Source organism: Ranitomeya variabilis, chromosome 3 (assembly GCF_051348905.1).
Source record: "Ranitomeya variabilis isolate aRanVar5 chromosome 3, aRanVar5.hap1, whole genome shotgun sequence".
Taxonomy (NCBI): domain Eukaryota; kingdom Metazoa; phylum Chordata; class Amphibia; order Anura; family Dendrobatidae; genus Ranitomeya; species Ranitomeya variabilis.
The window spans coordinates 517,741,669-517,763,030 of NC_135234.1; the positions used below are offsets into that span (position 1 = coordinate 517,741,669).

Here is a 21,362-nt window from a genome sequence, read left to right on the forward strand (position 1 = left end):
TGGCAACAGGGTTTGCAATTCTCACCTTTCGTCTGAGCTCTTCTATGCCGATTTATGACCACACCAAAAGTTCAGCTTATCTTTAATTAGTTACATGATAGTGATGAGAAGCCTAATGCTGCCATATTACTACAGGTCATTTTTTACAAGTGGTTTTAAAACATGAGCCCTACCACAGAGGTCCAAACAGTTTCCAGTGCACCTCCTTTGGGTCGTTACATGTTGGTACACTTTTTTATGCTGCATAGAATAGTATAGTTGAAAAATACAACTAGAAAGGATTACCAATAATCACTGCTCCCATCTGACACTGTATTCCTTGCAGACTCCATGTCAGTTTACATGAATGTGATACATGAAAACCACTATAGCATATGAGCTTAGCTACACTTTTAAGGATGTGTCAAGCAAAAACCTTGTTGATAAGATTTTAATAATATCAGGCAGAATTGTGGACTAGCCAGCACATGATTAGTAATACAACATATGTATAATGTTATTTAGCTTGATATAACACCCACCCACACGTACATATGTATACACTGGATGGCCATGTTATTAGAGACACCCATGTGTTAGAGCACTGGAGCACTTTTTGACCTTCAGTGCTGCAGCAATCGTGGCAGTTACCACTAGGTGTTTATATCATACTAGATGGCAGCCCGATTCTAAAGAATCGGGAGTCTAGAATCCATATATACTTTATTTATTCAAATGTAAGAATAATACAATTAGTAAATAATAGTAAGAAAGAACAAAAAATGGCTGCACTCACCAGCTCTTGACAATTCTTGACAGTACGGCACATTTCTGATTGGTCGCTCGCGGCAGGCGGCAACCAATCAGAAAAGTGCCGCGCACCACGAAGGCATATATCTTTGTCCACCCTGAGCGGGTGTAGGACGCTGGTGACGTCACTTATCTCCGGACATTATCTCCGGACAAAGCCACGGAAGTTGGCACAAATTGCCGGAAGTAGTATTCTAGGCAATTATATATTAGATTTTAATGTTATCAGTGTTTACCTTTGAACGTTTATATTGTATTGTCCTGTCACCAGCCATGTGTACGATTATCGGCCGAAAGCCTCTCTGGAACCAATAATCACCCCATGTAAAGGTATCTTTATAAGTTAAAGATTCAGAATACTATGACTTTTATCATATCCTGAACAGTCAAGTTTTTTATGAACCGTTAAGGTTTTCTGGTTGAAGTAAAAAAAACTCTGAGTGTTTACAGTTTGAAACCATAAAATGTTGAAAAATGATGTCATTCTTGAGTATATCACTCAATGGTGCTCATAAACGTGTCAAATTTGATCTATAATATACTTTAATATACGTTACTTTAATCTTTAATATACTTAAGAACAGGGCCCCAGACATCACACAGGGGGTCTGAAACACCGCACAGTGGTCCAAAATATCGCTGTGCTCTGCCTGGGGCCCCATATGCTGCCTGGGGCCCCATATGCTGCCTGGGGCCCCTGTGCTCTGCCTGGGGCCCCTGTGCTCTGCCTGGGGCCCCATGTTCTGCCTGGGGCCCCTGTGCTCTGCCTGGGGCCACTGTGCTCTGCCTGGGGTTACTGTGCTCTGCCTGGGGCCCCATATGCTGCCTGGGGCCCCTGTGCTCTGCCTGGGGCCCCATAGGCTGCCTGGGGCCCCTGTGCTCTACCTGGGACCACTGTGCTCTGCCTGGGGCCCCTGTGCTCTGCCTGGGGCCCCATGTTCTGCCTGGGGCCACTGTGCTCTGCCTGGGGCCCCATAGGCTGCCTGGGGCCCCTGTGCTCTGCCTGGGACCACTGTGCTCTGCCTGGGGCCCCATATGCTGCCTGGGGCCCCTGTGCTCTGCCTGGGGCCACTGTGCTCTGCCTGGGGCCCCATATGCTGCCTGGGGCCCCTGTGCTCTGCCTGGGGCCCCATGTTCTGCCTGGGGCCCCTGTGCTCTGCCTGGGGCCCCATGTTCTGCCTGGGGCCACTGTGCTCTGCCTGGGGCCACTGTGCTCTGCCTGGGGCCCCATGTTCTGCCTGGGGCCACTGTGCTCTGCCTGGGGCCCCATAAGCTGCCTGGGGCCCCTGTGCTCTGCCTGGGACCACTGTGCTCTGCCTGGGGCCCCATATGCTGCCTGGGGCCCCTGTGCTCTGCCTGGGGCCACTGTGCTCTGCCTGGGGCCCCATATGCTGCCTGGGGCCACTGTGCTCTGCCTGGGGCCCCATATGCTGCCTGGGGCCCCTGTGCTCTGCCTGGGGCCCCATATGCTGCCTGGGGCCCCTGTGCTCTGCCTGGGGCCCCATGTTCTGCCTGGGGCCCCTGTGCTCTGCCTGGGGCCACTGTGCTCTGCCTGGGGCCCCATATGCTGCCTGGGGCCCCTGTGCTCTGCCTGGGGCCCCATATGCTGCCTGGGGCCCCTGTGCTCTGCCTGGGGCCCCTGTGCTCTGCCTGGGGCCCCATGTTCTGCCTGGGGCCCCTGTGCTCTGCCTGGGGCCACTGTGCTCTGCCTGGGGCCCCATATGCTGCCTGGGGCCCCTGTGCTCTGCCTGGGGCCCCATATGCTGCCTGGGGCCCCTGTGCTCTGCCTGGGGCCACTGTGCTCTGCCTGGGGCCACTGTGCTCTGCCTGGGGCCCCATAGGCTGCCTGGGGCCCCTGTGCTCTGCCTGGGACCACTGTGCTCTGCCTGGGGCCCCATATGCTGCCTGGTGCCCCTGTGCTCTGCCTGGGGCCACTGTGCTCTGCCTGGGGCCCCATATGCTGCCTGGGGCCCCTGTGCTCTGCCTGGGTGTAGGACACTGGTGACGTCACTTATCTCCGGACATTAGCTCTGGACATTAGCTCCGGACATTAGCTCACACAAATTGCAGGAAGTAGTATTCTAGGCAATTATATATTAGATATCATTCTGTAGGAATATTGACCCATGCGAACAGGAAGGCTTGTCACAGCTGTCCCAGGTTAGATGGAGGTGTGAAATGCTCTGAAAAGCCAGTTTTCCCTCATTCTAAAGATGCACTGGGCAAACTGCAGACCAATACAGCCGAAAGTCTGAAACAGTGGCTCATGGGCCCACCATGCCCTTAGGCTACTTTCACATTTCCGTCTTTTGCCGTGCGTTGCAATGCGTCGTTCTGTTGAAAAAACGCATCCTGCAAAGTTGCCCGCAGGATGCGTTTTTTCCCCATAGACTTGTATTACCGACGCATCGCGACGTATGGACACACGTTCCATAAGTCGTGCACTGGATGCGTCGGTTTTTGGCGGACTGTCGCAGCGAAAAAACGTTCAAGGGAAAGTTTTTTCGTACGTCAGGTCCTGCAATTTTAAGTACGCAGGCGCAGCCGGAACTCCACCCCCTCCTCACCGGGACTTTACTATGGGCAGCGGACGTGTTTAAACACTGCATCTGCTGCCCACGTTGCACAGAATTTTCACAACGTCCGTCGGTACGTCAAGCCGACGCTTAGCGATGGCCGCGTACCGATGGAAATGTGAAAGAAGCCTTACCTGCCATTCATCAGCCACTGTCACCGCTATGCACATCCTCGGGATGCAGACAGCGCAAGTACATTGGTGGAGTATGGAGCCGTCGGTTCCTTGTTCCACCAATGGGCGTGTACAACTGAGACAGCAGACGCGATTATGTCATTACATCATGTCTGCTGTATGGAGAGTAAGGCTGGTTTCACACTAGCGTTTGTGTACGCAGCATAGGGCTGCGTACTTCTAAAGCCCCCGTCACACTAAGCGAGGTCGCTAGCGAGATCGCTGCTGAGTCACAAGTTTTGTGACGCAACAGCGACCTCAGTAGCGATCTCGCTATGTTTGACACGTAGCAGCGACCAGGCCCCTGCTGTGAGATCGCTGGTCGTGTCGGAATGGCCTGGACCTTTTTTTGATCGTTGAGGTCCCGCTGACATCGCTGAATCGGTGTGTGTGACACGGATTCAGCGATGTCTTCACTGGTAACCAGGGTAAACATCGGGTTACTAAGCACAGGGCCGCGCTTAGTAACCCGATGTTTACTCTGGTTACCATCGTAAATGTAAAAAAAACAAACACTACATACTCACATTCCGGTGTCCGTCAGGTCCCTTGCCGTCTGCTTCCCGCACTGACTGACTGCCGGCCGTAAAGTGAAAGTACAGCACAGCGGTGACGTCACCGCTCTGCTGTTAGGGCCGGCACTCAGTCAGTGCAGGAAGCGGACGCCGGGGGACGCGAAGGTGAGTATGTAGTGTTTGTTTTTTTACATTTTACACTGGTAACCAGGGTAAACATCGGGTTACTAAGCGCGGCCCTGCGCTTAGCAACCCGATGTTTACCCTGGTTACCCGGGGACCTCGGCATCGTTGGTCGCTGGAGAGCTGTCTGTGTGACAGCTCCCCAGCGACCACACAGCGACTAAACAGCGACGCTGAAGCGATTGGCATCGTTGTCTGTATCGCTGCAGCGTCGCTAAGTGTGACGGGGCCTTTACCTTCAGATCCGCATACATCCGCATCTGTCCTGCATACCTATCCTTTAACATTGTGTACGCATTGAATTGTATTGTATGCGGATCTGAAGGTAAGAAGTACGCAACCCTATGCTGTGTACACAAACACTAGAGTGAAACCGGCCTTGGTACACCAGAGACTGGAGCAGAGCACCAGGAAAAGGGTATGTGGGAATTTTTTTCAGATGTGTATGGCATGTTTGTATGTATATAGAAGGCTATGTGAGGGCTCATATTGTATATAGGAGGCTATGTAGGGGCTCATACTGTACAATGGCATGTATAAGTTTGGGCACCACTGGTCGAAATTACTGTTATTGTGAACAGATAAGTTGAAGATGAAATGAGCTCAAAAAAGGCCTAAAGTTACAGACGACACATTTCCATTGTATTTTAGGCAAACAAAAATAAATGCATTATCATCTTTTATATTTAATAAATTACAAAACGTAAAACGGTCTGATGCAAAAGGTTGGGCACCCCGCATGGTTAGTACATAGTAGCACACCCTTTTAAAAGTGTCTCAGCTTGTAAACACTTTTTGTAGCCAGCTAAGAGTCATACATTATTCCTTGGAAAATTATTCCAGTTCTGTGAGATTCCTCAGTCGTCTTGCATGCACTGCTATTTTGAGGTCTAGCCCCAGATTTTCAATTACATTCAGATCAGGGGACTGTGAGGGCCATTGCAAAACTTTCAGTTTGCACTTCTTGATCTAGTCTATTGTGCATTTTGACATGTGTGATCCTTATTTATTTGTAGAAGCTAACCTTTTTCAATTTCATATTGTTTTACAGATGGTGCTATGTTTGCATCAAGAATTTGTTGAAATTTAATTGAAGCCATTCTTCTCTCTACCCGTGAAATTTTCCCTGTGCCATTGACTGCAACACAACACCAAAGCATGGTTGATTCACCCCCATGCTTAATGATTGGCGGAGAGTTCTTTTCCTGAAATTCTGTGCCCTTTTTTTCTCCACACATACCTTTGGTTGTGGCCAAAGAGTTCCATTTTAACCTCATTGGTCCACATGACTTGTTTCCATGTTCTTTTGCATATTTCTGATGCTGAATTTTATGGTGAGCACACAGGAGAGGCTTTCTTCTGATGACTCTTCAATGAAGACCATATTTGTGCATGTATCTCTTTACAGTTGAACAATGTACCACATCTCAGATTGTAAGCTTGCAAGCAGGGCCCTCATTCCTCTTGGTATCTGTTTATTTATGTTATTATTGTTATGCTGTAATGCAATTTATTGTCTGTATAAGCCCCATCTAAAATGTAAAATGCTGTGGAATATGTTGGTACTATAGAAATAAAATTATTATTATTAATAACTCCAGAGTATGCTAAATCTTTCTGAAAGTCTTTTGCAGTCATGCAGGGGTTTTGTTTTGCCTCACTAGCAAACCTACGAACAGACATTACTGAAATTTTGCTTGTTCTTCCAGACCTTATCTTGACCTCCTCTGTTCCTGTTAACTGCCATTTCTTAACTACATTTCAAACTGAGGAAAGTGCACCTTGAAATCGCTGTGCTATCTTCTTATAGCCTTCTCCTGTTTGTGGCCCTCCACCATTTTCAGTGTGCTAGGCAGCTACTTAGAAGAACCCATGGGTACTGGTTTTTGGCACAAAGTTAGAGGAGGTTGGGTTTTTATAAAGCTTGGAAATTTGCATCACCTGTCCTTTCTTAACAATGATAGTTAGTGAACAAGCCATAACCCTAACAGGCCAATTAAGGTCAGAAACATTGGTCAAAGTTATCTGAGCACATAAATCTCCAAGGGTGACTAAACTTTTGCATTGGCCAATTTTCCTTTTTGCAATTTTTAAAATGGTAAATATAGCAATATATATATATATTTATTTTATTTTTTTCCCTAAAATACAAAGAAAATGTGTAATCTTTAACTTCAGGCCTTTTAGATATTTCAACTTGCTTAACTGCTCACAATAACAGTGATTGTGACCTAATCTTTTACATGCCACTCTATTCAGGGGTCTATGTAGGGCCCTATCTAATATATAATTGTCTAAGGGTCACTTCCGTCTTTCTGTCTGTCTGTCATGGATATTCATTGGTCGCGGCCTCTGTCTGTCATGGAATCCAAGTCGCTGATTGGTTGTGGCAAAACGCCCACGACCAATCAGCGACGCACACAGTCCGGAAGAAAATGGCCGCTCCTTACTCCCCGCACTCAGTGCCCAGCGCCCGCATACACCCCTCCGGTCACCGCTCACACAGGGTTAATGCCAGCGGTAAAGGACCGCGTTATGCTGCGGGTAACGCACTCTGTTACCGCCGCTATTAACCCTGTGTGACCAAGTTTTTACTATTGACGCAGCCTATGCAGCGTCAATAGTAAAAACATCTTATGTTAAAAATAATTAAAAAAATAAAAAATCATTACATACTCACCTTCCGCCGCCTTTCCCGCTCCTCGCGATGCTCCGGCCGGTCCATGCAAGCGGCACGTTCCGGTGGCAAGGATGGTCTGTGAGATAAACTACGTCGCTGGGCAATATACTACGTCGCTGGGCAATATACTACGTCGCTGGGCAATATACTACGTCACTGGGCAATATACTACGTTGCTGAGCAATATACTACGTGGCTGGGCAATATACTACGTCGCTGGGCAATATACTACGTCACTGGGCAATATACTACGTTGCTGAGCAATATACTACGTGGCTGGGCAATATACTACGTCGCTGAGCAATATACTACGTGGCTGGGCAATATACTACGTCACTGGGCAATATACTACGTCACTGGGCAATATACTACGTCACTGGGCAATATACTACGTCACTGGGCAATATACTATGTGGCTGGGCTATATACTACGTGGCTGGGCTATATACTACGTGGCTGGGCAATATACTACGTGGACATGCATATTCTAGAATACCCGATGCGTTAGAATCGGGCCACTATCTAGTACTGTATAAAGAGGGACTATGTGAGGGCTCATATTATATATAGGAGGCTACATAGGGGTTCACACTCTATGTAGACAGGCTAAGTAAAGGCTCATACTGTATATAGAGAGCCTATGTGAGGGCTCATTCTTTATATAATAAAGGCTATGTGAGGACTCATACTGCACATGGAGGCTATGTGAGTGCTCACACTGTACACAGGGAGCTATGTGGGGGCTCATAATGTATATAGATGGGCTAATACTGTAAATAAGGGCCTGTGTGTGGGTTCTTACTGTGTATATGGGGCTGTGCAGGGGCTCATACAGCATATAGGGGGGCTGTGTGGGGGCTCATACTGTATATAAGGGGCTGTGTGTGAACTCATACGGTATATAGAGAGATGTCCGCATACTTAATTCTGTTCAATATTAAGGGATGCGATCATTATTAATATAAAACAATTACAATAATAATATTAAGCAGCATTAATTTTAGCCTATGGGTTTGGCCCTCCACAACAGCCACGGTCTCTCATGTGGCCTCTCGGGAAAATTACTCTGGATGTTTGTCCCCATTAAATATTAATACCTATAATCCCCACCAGTGCTGGCGCCGTTCCATAAGTGTTAGCACTCCAAGTTCCCAGTGCCCAAGTGGGGTTGTTATGTAACGTGAGCACCGCATCCAATCAGCACTGACGTTACTGTCCCCTCCTTCGGACATATAAGTAATCAAGAGGAAGTGAGCGGCAAGTCTCAGCTCTCACTCCCTGTTGATTACTTAAACGTCCAAAGAAGGGAAAAGTGACGCCAGCAGTGACTGGGAGAGGGGCTCACGTTTCATTACATCACATGAGCCCCAAGAACGTGAGTGCGGACACTGCTGGAATGGTGCCAGCTGAGTTTAAAGGGAACCTGTCACCCCGTTTTTACAATATGAGCTAAAAATAGCGTTCAATAGCGCCTGAGCTGTGCTTTACAATAGTGCCTTTATTATCGCCTGATTCCCCACCTTTGCTGCCATAATACCTTAGTAAACCCGCCATTTTCGGCTGTCAATCACCCCAGTCCGGTACGATGGGCGTAGCCAAATCGCTGTTTCTCCCCCACCTCTTGCTTTTCCCTAAGAAATTTCTTCCCGGCGTTGGATAAAGTATTACGCGCCTGCGCATTAAAGTCTCCTCTTGCGCCTGCGCAGTATGCTTTGCCCAACTGTGGGCAAAGCATACAGCACATCATTGCGCATGCGCCGGTTTTTCACTGTAACCTCTGTGAACCGGAAGTCTCGATATGCAAATTTGCATACCGAGACTTCAGGGGCACAGAGGTTACAATTAGTGTTGAGCATTCCGATACTGCAAATATCGGGTATTGCCCGATATTCGCTGTATCGGAATTCCGATACCGAGTTCCGATATTTTTGTGATATCGGATCCCGGAATCGGAAGTTCCCATAGTGCAATAATGCACTATAATGGGGTCTGTGCGGCCTCTTGGGGGTCTGTGCAGGCCTGCGGGGGGTCTGTGCGGGCTGCCTGGGGTCTTTGTGTCTGTGCAGGCATCGTCCGATGGGACTACAAGTCCCATCGGACGATGCCTGCTACAATGAAAGTGATTGACACATTGGCCAATGATGGGACAGTAGTAGTCCCATCATCCGGCTAATGTGTTGAATGTAAAAAAATAAATAAATACTACATACATGCTACATACATGCTACATACATACTACATGCTACATACATACTACATACATACTACATGCTACATACATACTACATGCTACATACATACTACATGCTACATACAGTGCCTACAAGTAGTATTCAACCCCCTGCAGATTTAGCAGGTTTACACATTTGGAATTAACTTGGCATTGTGACATTTGGACTGTAGATCAGCCTGGAAGTGTGAAATGCACTGCAGCAAAAAAGAATGTTATTTCTTTGTTTATTTTTTTTTTAATTAGGAAAAGTTTTTTCAGAGGGTCATTTATTATTCAACCCCTCAACCCACCAGAATTCTGTTTGGTTCCCCTAAAGTATTAAGAAGTAGTTCAGGCACAAAGAACAATGAGCTTCACATGTTTGGATTAATTATCTCTTTTTCCAGCCTTTTCTGACTATTTAAGACCCTCCCCAAACTTGTGAACAGCACTCAAACATGGTCAATATGGGAAAGACAAAGGAGCATTCCAAGGCCATCAGAGACAAGATCGTGGAGGGTCACAAGGCTGGCAAGGGGTACAAAACCCTTTCCAAGGAGTTGGGCCTACCTGTCTCCACTGTTGGGAGCATCATCCGGAAGTGGAAGGCTTATGGAACTACTGTCAGCCTTCCACAGCCTGGACAGCCTTTGAAAGTTTCCTCCCGTGCCGAGGCCAGGCTTGTCCGAAGAGTCAAGGCTAACCCAAGGACAACAAGGAAGGAGCTCCGGGAAGATATCATGGCAGTGGGGACATTGGTTTCAATACCATAAGTAAACGTACTCCACCGCAATGGTCTCCATTCCAGACGAGCCCGTAAGGTACCTTTACTTTCAAAGCGTCATGTCAAGGCTCGTCTACAGTTTGCTCATGATCACTTGGAGGACTCTGAGACTGACTGGTTCAAGGTTCTCTGGTCTGATGAGACCAAGATCGAGATCTTTGGTGCCAACCACACACGTGACGTTTGGAGACTGGATGGCACTGCATACGACCCCAAGAATACCATCCCTACAGTCAAGCATGGTGGTGGCAGCATCATGCTGTGGGGCTGTTTCTCAGCCAAGGGGCCTGGCCATCTGGTCCGCATCCATGGGAAGATGGATAGCACGGCCTACCTGGAGATTTTGGCCAAGAACCTCCGCTCCTCCATCAAGGATCTTAAGATGGGTCGTCATTTCATCTTCCAACAAGACAACGACCCAAAGCACACAGCCAAGAAAACCAAGGCCTGGTTCAAGAGGCAAAAAATCAAGGTGTTGCAGTGGCCTAGTCAGTCTCCTGACCTTAACCCAATTGAAAACTTGTGGAAGGAGCTCAAGATTAAAGTCCACATGAGACACCCAAAGAACCTAGATAACTTGGAGAAGATCTGCATGGAGGAGTGGGCCAAGATAACGCCAGAGACCTGTGCCGGCCTGATCAGGTCTTATAAAAGACGATCATTAGCTGTAATTGCAAACAAAGGTTATTCCACAAAATATTAAACCTAGGGGTTGAATAATAATTGACCCACACTTTTATGTTTAAAATTTATAAAAATTTAACTGAGCAACAAAACTTTTTGGTTTGTAAGATTTATGCATCTGTTAATAAATCCTGCTCTTGTTTGAAGTTTGAAGGCTCTAACTTATTTGCATCTTATTAAACCTGCTAAATCTGCAGGGGGTTGAATACTACTTGTAGGCACTGTACATACTACATACATACTACATACATACTACATGCTACATACATACTACATGCTACATACATACTACATACATACTACATGCTACATACATACTACATACATACTACATACATACTACATGCATACTACATACATACATTACATACAATACATTCATACATTACATACAATACATACAGCACGTTAAACATAGATTACATACTTACTATTACTTGTCACTTTGTTCCCCGAAGCCAGTGTCATCTGTAAAAAAGATTAAAATAACAAACAACCAATATACTCCCTGTCCGCAGAAATCCACGAGTGTCCCACGACGATCTCCCGTAGAAAACGGCAGCATCAGCTGATGCGACCGCTCTCTAGGGGCTCCAGGAACACAATGAAGGGAGGAAGGTATCCTTCCGCCACTGTATTCCTCCGCCGCTGTAAAAAAAAAATAGTCCCTAGTCTCACTTTATGCCATTGCTGTGTGAGAAATTTTCCCACACAGCTATTGCCATAAAGTGAGACTTTGAACCATAGTAACCTCAGTGATGCACTGCAGGTTACTATGCGATATCGCAAAAATAATGGAACTCGGTATCGGAATTCCGATACAGCGAATATCGGGCAATACCCGATGGGTCGGGTCAGTCAACAGTGGTTGACTGTATGGATGAAATGCTTCTTCTGCCATAGGGTAAACAGCTGTCACAAAGGAATAAAACTTGTCCACTATGTTTATGTTAGCTCTACCATCTAAATATCCAACTACAGGTATCAGAGGGCCCGAGTTGTGCCAAGAAAACATCCCACACACCAATACTCCACTTCCACCATCCTGAACAGTTGACACTTGATCAACTTGATCAGCAGTATCGAAATGCTCAACACTAATTGTAACCTCTGTGCCCCTGAAGTCTCGGTGTGCAAATTTGCATATCGAGACTTCCGGGGCACAGAGGTTACAGTGAAAAACCGGCGCATGCGCAATGATGTGCTGTATGCTTTGCTCACAGTTGGGCAAAGCATACTGCGCAGGCGCTAGAGCCGAATCCACTGCACAACTGCAAAAAAAGAGCGCGATCTGTGCTATTCACAGATCGAGTTACGTCTGACACGCCGAGGAGCGGGGGGAGAAACAGCGATATAACAAAGCCCATTTGACCGGACCAGTGTGATTGACAGCCGAAAACGGCGAGTTTACTAAGGTATTTTGGCAGCAAAGGTGGGGAATCGGGACAATAAATACACTATTGTAAAGCACAGCTCAGGCCCTATTGAACGCTATTTTTAGCTCATATTGAAAAAACGGGGTGACAGGTTCCCTTTAAGTGTTTTTATTTTAACGGGGACAAACATTCAGTGACAAGGGGGTTGTCCTAGTAATGGACAACCCTTTTAATTGCCCACCGCTGGTCTATAGGAATAAGATTTTGTGATTGGGAAAGGAGCAAGGAAACCTTGATGTCATGTTCCGATACATGATTATATAACTCTTGTGGTGTGGTTGACTGTATGGATGAAATGCTTCTTCTGCCATAGGGTAAACAGCTGTCACAAAGGAATAAAACTTGTCCACTATGTTTATGTTAGCTCTACCATCTAAATATCCAACTACAGGTATCAGAGGGCCCGAGTTGTGCCAAGAAAACATCCCACACACCAATACTCCACTTCCACCATCCTGAACAGTTGACACTTGACAGGAATGGATCAGGCTGCTTGGCCCAAACTTTTACCCTCCCATCGGCAAAATGCAACAGAAATCTGCATTAATATAACAAGACAATGTTTTTCTTATTTCCCACAATATTTGTGCCCTTTTGAACACTTTTGACCACTAATTAAAGGCACTCAAACTGGTCGTCTTCCATTTTAACCTATGTGAGCTAAGGAACAGCAAGTTGTGTGTTCACTTAGGTTAGTTGAGCACTAGTGTTGTATTTGGCTGCAATGTGCTTGTATGTGCACCGCCAGTTCATCTGAAAGATTCTTTACATCCTCTTAAAACGCCATTCAAAGGCTTGTTTATATCTATAGGATCCACCGCTACTGGATATTTTGCTTGATGACACAATTTTTGTATACTTGACATCATTGCACAAGAAAACTCCACAAAGGCAGATTTGGAAACTCTGCCCCTGAATAGTCGAGCACTGAAAACTTGCTCCTTGGTGTATAAGCAGATGTCTTATACAGGGAAGCTCCATAAAGGGCAGGTGTTTCTTGTAAAATGGCCATTCAGGGTGCACATAAGCTGCAGCAAGGTACCCACAGAAACACGGTACACTTACCATTTGTCTGCAGTGATCTTTCCAACACAAGTTCACCTTTTTTAAAAACAGAAAGCTGTCAAGAGATTCTGTACACAATGGCATAAGTTAAAGAAAAGCAATGAAAAGATTTGGTAATTCAGGAAACCAACTTCAACAGAAGAGTGTGCAAAGCAGCCATCAAAGCAAAAGGTGGCTACTTTGAAGAACCTAGAATATAAGACATAATTTCAGCTGTTTCACACTTTTTTGTTAAGTATATAATTCCACGTGTGTTAATTCATAGTTTTGATGCCTTCAGTGTGAATGTACAATTTTCAGAGTCATGAAAATACAGAAAAATCTTTAAATGAGAAGGTGTGTCCAAACTTTTGATCTGTACTGTATATATATATATATATATATATATATATATATATATATATATATATATATATATATATATATATATATATATATATATATATATATAACATCTGCGTACTCTCACTGACCTGGAGAACCATATTGCTAGGTTAGTTTTACCATATAGTGAACATGGTAAATAAAAAACCCACAAAAACAATTGTGGAATTGCATTTTTTGGCAATTTCAAAACACTTGGATTTTTTCTCCTGCTTTCCAGTGCATCACATAATAAAATGGATGGTGTAATTTAAAAGTACAACTCATCCCACAAAAGCAAAAAAAATAGCACTCACACGACTATGGAGACGGATAAATAAAAAAGCTAAAGGGAATCTGTCACCCCATTTTTGGCCTATAAGCTGCGGTCACCGCCATCAGGGGCTTATCTACAGCATTCTGTAATGCTGTAGATAAGCCCCCGATGTAACCTGAAAGATGAGAAAAACGAGGTACTGCAGTGCCCAGGTGCCGGGCCTCTTTGACCTTTCCCGGCGCCTGCGCACTTCAGTACTTTGCTCTGCCCTCAACAGGGCAGATAAAGTATGCCTGCGCAGGAGCCGCGACAGGAAGAAAAGAGGACGTCATCGCATGAAGATGGGAGGCGCCGGACCCGGACTGCGATGCCCATCGGATTGGACCGCACCGGGACCGCCCCTGGGTGAGTATAATCTAACTTGTTTTTCTTATCTTTCAGGTTACATCGGGGGCTTATCTACAGCATTATATAATGTTGTAGATAAGCCCCTGATGGCGGTGGCCACAGCTTATAGGCCAAAAATGGGGTGAGAGACCCCCTTTAAGGCTTTTGGAATAAGGGGAGGAAAAAAAGAAAAAAAAACAAACACAAAACTGCAAGATCATGAAGGGGTTAATATGATATTGCTAAATGATCATGCTTGTTGGCCTGGTAATAATAGTAGGTACACCCTCCTGCAATTACCATATATACTAGAGTATAAGCCGAGGCACCTAATTTTACCACAAACAAACGGGAAAACTTACTGACTCGAGTATAAGCCGGGTATGGATTGTCCCCTCATCCCTATCCTGGCATGCATGGCCCCCTCATCCCTTTCCTGGTATGCATGCCTCCTCATCCCTATCCTGGTATGCATGGCCCCCTCATCCTTTTCCTGGTATGCATAGCTCCTCATCCCTATCCTGGTATGCATGGCCCCCTCATCCCTATCCTGGTATGCATGGCCCCCTCATCCCTATCCTTGTATGCATAGCTCCTCATCCCTATCCTGGTATGCATGGCCCCCTCATCCCTTTCCTGGTATGCATGGCCCCCTCATCCCTATCCTGGTATGCATGCCTCCTCATCCCTATCCTGGTATGCATGGCCCCCCTCATCCTTTTCCTGGTATGCATAGCTCCTCATCCCTATCCTGGTATGCATGGCCCCCTCATCCCTTTCCTGGTATGCATGGCCCCCTCATCCCTATCCTGGTATGCATGCCTCCTCATCCCTATCCTGGTATGCATGGCCCTCTCATCCCTTTCCTGGTATTCATGGCCCCCCTCATCCCTATTCTGGTATGCATGCCTCCTCATCCCTATCCTGGTATGCATGCCTCCTCATCCCTATCCTGGTATGCATGGCCCTCTCATCCCTTTCCTGGTATGCATGGCCCCCTCATCCCTATCCTGGTATGCATGCCTCATCATCCCTATCCTGGTATGCATGGCCCCCTCATCCTTTTCCTGGTATGCATAGCTCCTCATCCCTATCCTGGTATGCATGGCCCCCTCATCCCTATCCTGGTATGCATGCCTCATCATTCCTATCCTGGTATGCATGGCCCTCTCATCCCTTTCCTGGTATGCATGGCCCCCCTCATCCCTATCCTGGTATGCATGCCTACTCATCCCTATCCTGGTATGCATGGCCCCCTCATCCCTATCCTGGTATGCATGCCTCATCATTCCTATCCTGGTATGCATGGCCCTCTCATCCCTTTCCTGGTATGCATGGCCCCCCTCATCCCTATCCTGGTATGCATGCCTACTCATCCCTATCCTGGTATGCATGGCCCCCTCATCCCTATCCTGGTATGCATGGCCCCCTCATCCCTATCCTGGTATGCATGGTCCCCTCATCCCTATCCTGGCATGCATGCCTCCTCATCCCTATCCTGGTATGCATGGTCCCCTCATCCCTATCCTGGCATGCATGCCTCCTCATCCCTATCCTGGTATGCATGGCCCCCTCATCCTTTTCCTGGTATGCATAGCTCCTCATCCCTATCCTGGTATGCATGGCCCCCTCATCCCTTTCCTGGTATGCATGGCCTCCTTATCCCTATCCTGGTATGCATGTCTCCTCATCCCTATCCTGGTATGCATGGCCCTCTCATCCCTTTCCTGGTGTGCATGGCCCCCCTCATCCCTATCCTGGTATGCATGCCTCCTCATCCCTATCCTGGTATGCATGGTCCCCTCATCCCTATCCTGGCATGCATGCCTCCTCATCCATATCCTGGTATCATGGCCCCCTCATCCCTATCCTGGTATGCATGGCCCCCTCATCCCTATCCTATCCCGATTGCATCGGGAGGGCAGTAATGTCACGATGGGGGCAGGCTTTGCAGCATTGAAAATCTCTCCCCCCCCCCCCCCCCATGTGCTCACCCACCTATCCACTCTCTCTTTCCCCATGTACTGACTTCTCCCGTCTGTGTTCTCTTCTTTGACCTGTCTACCCCATGTGCTATGCGCTCCTCCTGCACAAAGATGGCGGCGGTCAGTGAATCATTCGGCTGATCCCGGCAGTGGCGTGTTCGCGATGGTGTTCCGCTGGTGGTACCGCGCAAGAGGCTGCGTACGGCGTATACAGTGTGTGTGCGGTGTGTACGGCGTATACAGTGTGTGTGTGTGTGTGTGTGTGTGTGTGTGTGTGGTGCGACGGTGTTCCGCTAGTGGTACTGTGCAAGAGGCTGCTCCACCAGCAGTTTCCATATTGAAACACCCATCACTTGGGTGTCCCAATATGGAGGTCGGTGAACTTCCGCCACTTGGAATTCTGGGATTCGGACACATCTGGATGGAACAGGATGTGAAGACATTACAAGGTAAGTATATATTAAGAAAAGTGCTGAAAAACTCAGCTTATACTCGAGTATATAAGGTAACTGGTTAATTAGAACATACAATGACGCAACACTGCAAGTTAATAATGACACCACTGGTGGCTTAAAAGCCTAACCTGCTCAATTGCATGGTCTCTTACTGTAGAAATGTACCAGAGGTAAAGGATATTCTCTGAACTGGTAGATCTGAGACTTCATATGTTCCTCACACACTTGGCGCAGCTGTTTATATAGAGTGTGTGACACTTTATAAGAGCATAGGTTTTCCACAGCCTAGAAAAGGAAAGAGGCAGAATTAGTACTGCAGAGAGGACCTACACATCCGCACACTATTACACACTGAGCATACAACTACAGGTATCACATCAGGTTTGTAATGCCACAAGGAGCAATTAAGGAAAAAAACTGCTCAGTACAGATCCTGGTGCCAATGTGCAAACCATAAGACCCTTGGATCTCATGAACCTCATGGGAATGCCCGAAATGTAACCACTTCCCACCACAGCCAATTTGTGTTTGTGGTTTTGTTTTACTTTTCCCTTTCTCCAAAATCCATTACTTTTTTTTTTCCACACAGATATGAGAGCTTGTTTTTTTCAGGGCTGTGAAGTCAGTAAGCCAAACCTCCAACTCCTCAATTTCCCTGACCCCACAGCACTGGTCACTACTGAGCATGTGCATAAAGTGCAGCACAGATTCATCTCACTAAAAGGCGAGATCCTTAGGTCAGGAACAGAACAGACATTTATAGGACATTTCATAACTTTCCCAAATTCTTATGAAAACATTTACAGCACATCCTGCATTGTACTACTGAGCCCAATGTATTATATATTTATATATTTTAGGAGTCAGAGTCGGTCCATTTTATACAGACTACACTAAAATGGACATAGACTCCACAGTCCTGTTTTTTTGGGCATGTGTTGTACTTTTGAATGACACCATCCTTTTTAGCAGACAATGCACTGGAAAACCGGAAATATAAATTCCAAATGTGGTGAAATTTTGAATAAATAAATAAAAGCAATTCCAACATTTGGACATTTTTGGGCATTGTTTCCTGGTTTTTATTGTGTGGTATAAATGACCTACCATCATGATTCTCAAGGTCAGTACAATTACAGAGATACCAAACTTCACCACTAGAATAATAGTTAAAAAAAAATTGGTTAAAAAAAAAAAAAAAATGTGGAAATTTGTAAAAACTATTTTTTGGTTTTGTGTTGCCATTTTCTGAGGCACAGCTGTGGGGGGCAAGATGATTTTTCATTTATTCCATATTGGGATAGAAATGACATTTTGATTATTACATTATTTTCTCTTTACAGTATTCACTAATCAAGGTTACTTTATATTTCGATAGATCATACTTTTATAGACGCAGTGATACCAAACATGTATTTTTTTTTAAGACTTATTTTTAATGGGGGGAAAAGAGGTCATTTACATTTTTGTTATAACTCTTTACTATATTTATTAGTCCCATTGTATCTGATGGGTTCCTTCCAGATTGTCCCATTCTGCCACCCCTGCAACATCTCCCAAGACCAGTTCACAGGCTAATCTGAATGTCTATCATCCCATCTATACCTGTAGCAATAGCCAAACGGTAAGCCTGCTAATAGTAATCCATTGTTAAATGGTAACTGTATTCTCAATATAAGCTGTTCACCAGTTTTCAGCACTGCATTATCCATCTTTTAATTTGCTCTACTCTGAGATTTGTGTATGAGGTGTGAGCTGCTATGAGTTCTCCCATATACAGCCAGCACACGAAGAGGGATTCCTGTTCATCATTCCTTCACTGGCACAGAAAAGGAAGCAGCATCATCAGTATGGAGGAAATTCAACAGCAATACTGAGTAGTGTAGATGTGAATCCAGCTCTGGTGTAAGGTAGAAGACTTGTGCTCAGCATGAGCTTTCTGTGTTTCCACCTGGCAGTTTTGTCACTCCGTTCTTCACTCGTCCCCAATTGATAGCTTATAATAGGAGGTGTAACTTGACACTACACTGAATTGGCAGTCCATCTTGTCTTGAGAAAGATGAAGTTGAACAGTCTTTCCGGAGTGGGTGAGTTTAGGAGGCAGGTGGAAAGGAAGAAGTGAGCAGATTTCTTTGAGAAGATGTATTAGAAAATGTTACTTGCATTCGCTTGTATTATTGATCTATGCAAAGTACAGTTCTCTTTTAAGCCATATATGCATTAGACTTTATTACTCTTGTATCGGTATTAAATGAGGATAATACGTATGAAGTATAGAAGAATTATTGACTGTACAGGAAAGGTGCCTCACGCGGAAAAGGGGTTTCTGAAACAATGAATTGTCATACCTGGTAAAGTTCCTCCAAGTTATACTTTATAGACGTGCTGCTTTCTATGGCGTTTACGGCTTCATGAAGCTTCTGCCATGTGTCCTGAGTGTAGTTATCAGGCAGCTTTGGTTTGTCTGCAAATACAAACATTGTACTAAATCGACAGGCGGCAATAGCAGCACATTGTCATTCTTCACTGTTTGTGGTCTGCACACTTAGAATTTGGAGGGTGCACTACAAGCAGAATGTTGCCTTCAGGCCGGGGTCACTCTTACAAGTGCAATGCGAGAAACTTGTGCGAGTCTCTTGCATCAATACTCGGCACTGCCGCCGGCACTCGGGACCTGTGCGTGCTGCTGCATGTATTTCTACGCAGCCGCACGCCCCAGTCCTGAGTGCTGGCGGCAGTGCCGGGTATTGAGGCACGAGTTTCTCACATTGCACTTGCAAGTGTGACCCCAGCCTTAATTGTATGTCCACACGCTTTCCCAGCAGATGTGGGACCCATAATGATCTAAGAAATATCACCTACGCAGTGAAGAAGTACACAGGTATTCATTTCTGTAGACTGGAACTCCCTGTACTGAATTTGGTGCATCTTATTTCAGTGTACTTCTGTTTTAGACTGTCGTGGGAAATGTCAGTCTTAGAACATTCCCCTCATTACACAGTAGGGGCACATTTATAAGATTATCTCAGCGCAGGAACATTTTATGTAACACATCTGATAGTGGAACTTATTATTATTCCAAGATCCATTGATTAAAATTAACTTTTATTTGTGGGAAAACCCCTTTAATTAAAGCAGCGGTGCATTATTTATCCAGCAGCTACTGTCCTGCCAGTGCAAAGATGGATTTCCCCAAAGCCTGATGTGAAATCCTGTGGGACACTGGTGAACACTTTCAACTGGATCTTTAAGGTCTGCTGCATTCTAGACTGAGACCAGGATAAAGACATAGCGCCTGGGGATACATTGTTTCCTACGTTTGATTCAGTATTTGTAGGTAAATACTATCAAGAATGCCCGAGTCCTTCATCCCCTGCTGCTGTTCCCATATTACCAAATTTCCATACAGCGAGAGCAGCAGATCACTGTGTGTGGGCAGTAGAAGTAGGACTCTTAGGCATTTTTCTAAGAGTCCTGCAACATTTCATTACATTTTTACATAAAAATACTTTGGTATGAGAAATATATATCTATGAGTGCAGTATGTCCTATGACACACACAGGAAAAGCAAGAGCTAAGACCTGGCAGATACACTTTAAAATGGTTGTCCTCCCTTTGCACATTTAAGCTGCCCCATGATCTGCCGATCACTGCAGGTCAGGTTGCTCTAACCCCTTAACGACCAGGGGTATTTTTGGTTTTGCATTTTCATTTTTTGCTCCCATTATTCTCAGAGCCATAACTTTTTTTATTTTTGGTCAATATAGGCATGTGAGGGCTTGTTTTTTGCAGGACGAGTTATACTTTTGAACGACACTATTGGTTTTACCAGGTTTTGTAATAGAAAACTGGAAAAAAATTCCAAGTGCAGTGAAATTGCCAAAAAAGTGCAATCCCACACTTGTTGTTTGGCTTTTATACTAGGTTCACTAAATGCTAAAACTGACCATTATGATTCTCCAGGTCATTACGAGTTCATAGACACCAAACATGTCTAGGTTCTTTTTTATCTAAGTGGTGAAAAAAAATTGAAAATGTTTGTGTAAAAAAAAAAAAGTTGCCATTTTGCGAGACCCGTAGACTCTCCATTTTTCGTGGTATCAGGTTTGGTGAGGGCTTATTTTTTGAGTGCCAGTCTGGAGTTTTTATTGATACCATTTTGGTGCATACGATCTTTTGATCACCTGTTAGTCTACGTTCACATTTGCGGTCTGCGCCGCAGCGTCGGGCGCCGCATGCGTCATGCGCCCCTATATTTAACATGGGGGCGCATGGACATGCGTCGCACTTGCGTTTTGCGCCGCATGCGTCCCTGCGGCGCACGCATCCGGGCGCAGAGGACGCAGCAAGTTGCATTTTTGCTGCGTCCAAAATCAATCAAAAAAAGGACGCATGCGGCGCAAAACGCAGCATTGTGCATGCGTTTTGCTGCGTTTTTGTGTGCGCTGCGGCGCACAACGCAAATGTGAACGTAGCCTTATTGCATTTTATTGCAATGTTGAAACGACCAAAAATTCTTTCGTTTTGATTTTTTTTTCTCACTACGCCGTTTACTAATTGGATTTTTTTTATATTGATAGATTGGGCGATTCTGAACTCGGCGATACTGAATATGTGTATATTTGATTTTTTTTATTGTTTTATTTTGAATGCGGCAAAAGGGGGGTGATTTGAACTTTTATGTTTTTTATTTTTAAACATTTTTTTTTTTAACCTTTTACTTGCTTCAATAATCTCCATGGGAGACTAGAAGCTGCACTTGTCCGATCGCCTCCGATACATAGAGAAGGGCTGCAG

At 45.5% G+C, this 21,362-nt stretch overlaps 1 protein-coding gene across 1 annotated transcript in view; it reads right to left on the reverse strand.

Moving 5' to 3' along the window:
- Positions 1-21,362, reverse strand: part of CUL4A (cullin 4A) — a 97,969-nt gene that overhangs the window by 71,224 nt on the left and 5,383 nt on the right. Inside the window, exons 3-5 of the mRNA XM_077296966.1 lie at positions 18,913-19,028; positions 16,746-16,849; positions 13,098-13,167 (exon numbers count right to left, since the gene is read on the reverse strand). Of these exons, the coding sequence (XP_077153081.1) occupies positions 13,098-13,167; positions 16,746-16,849; positions 18,913-19,028 (290 nt within the window). The remainder of the gene's footprint in view (positions 1-13,097; positions 13,168-16,745; positions 16,850-18,912; positions 19,029-21,362) is intronic.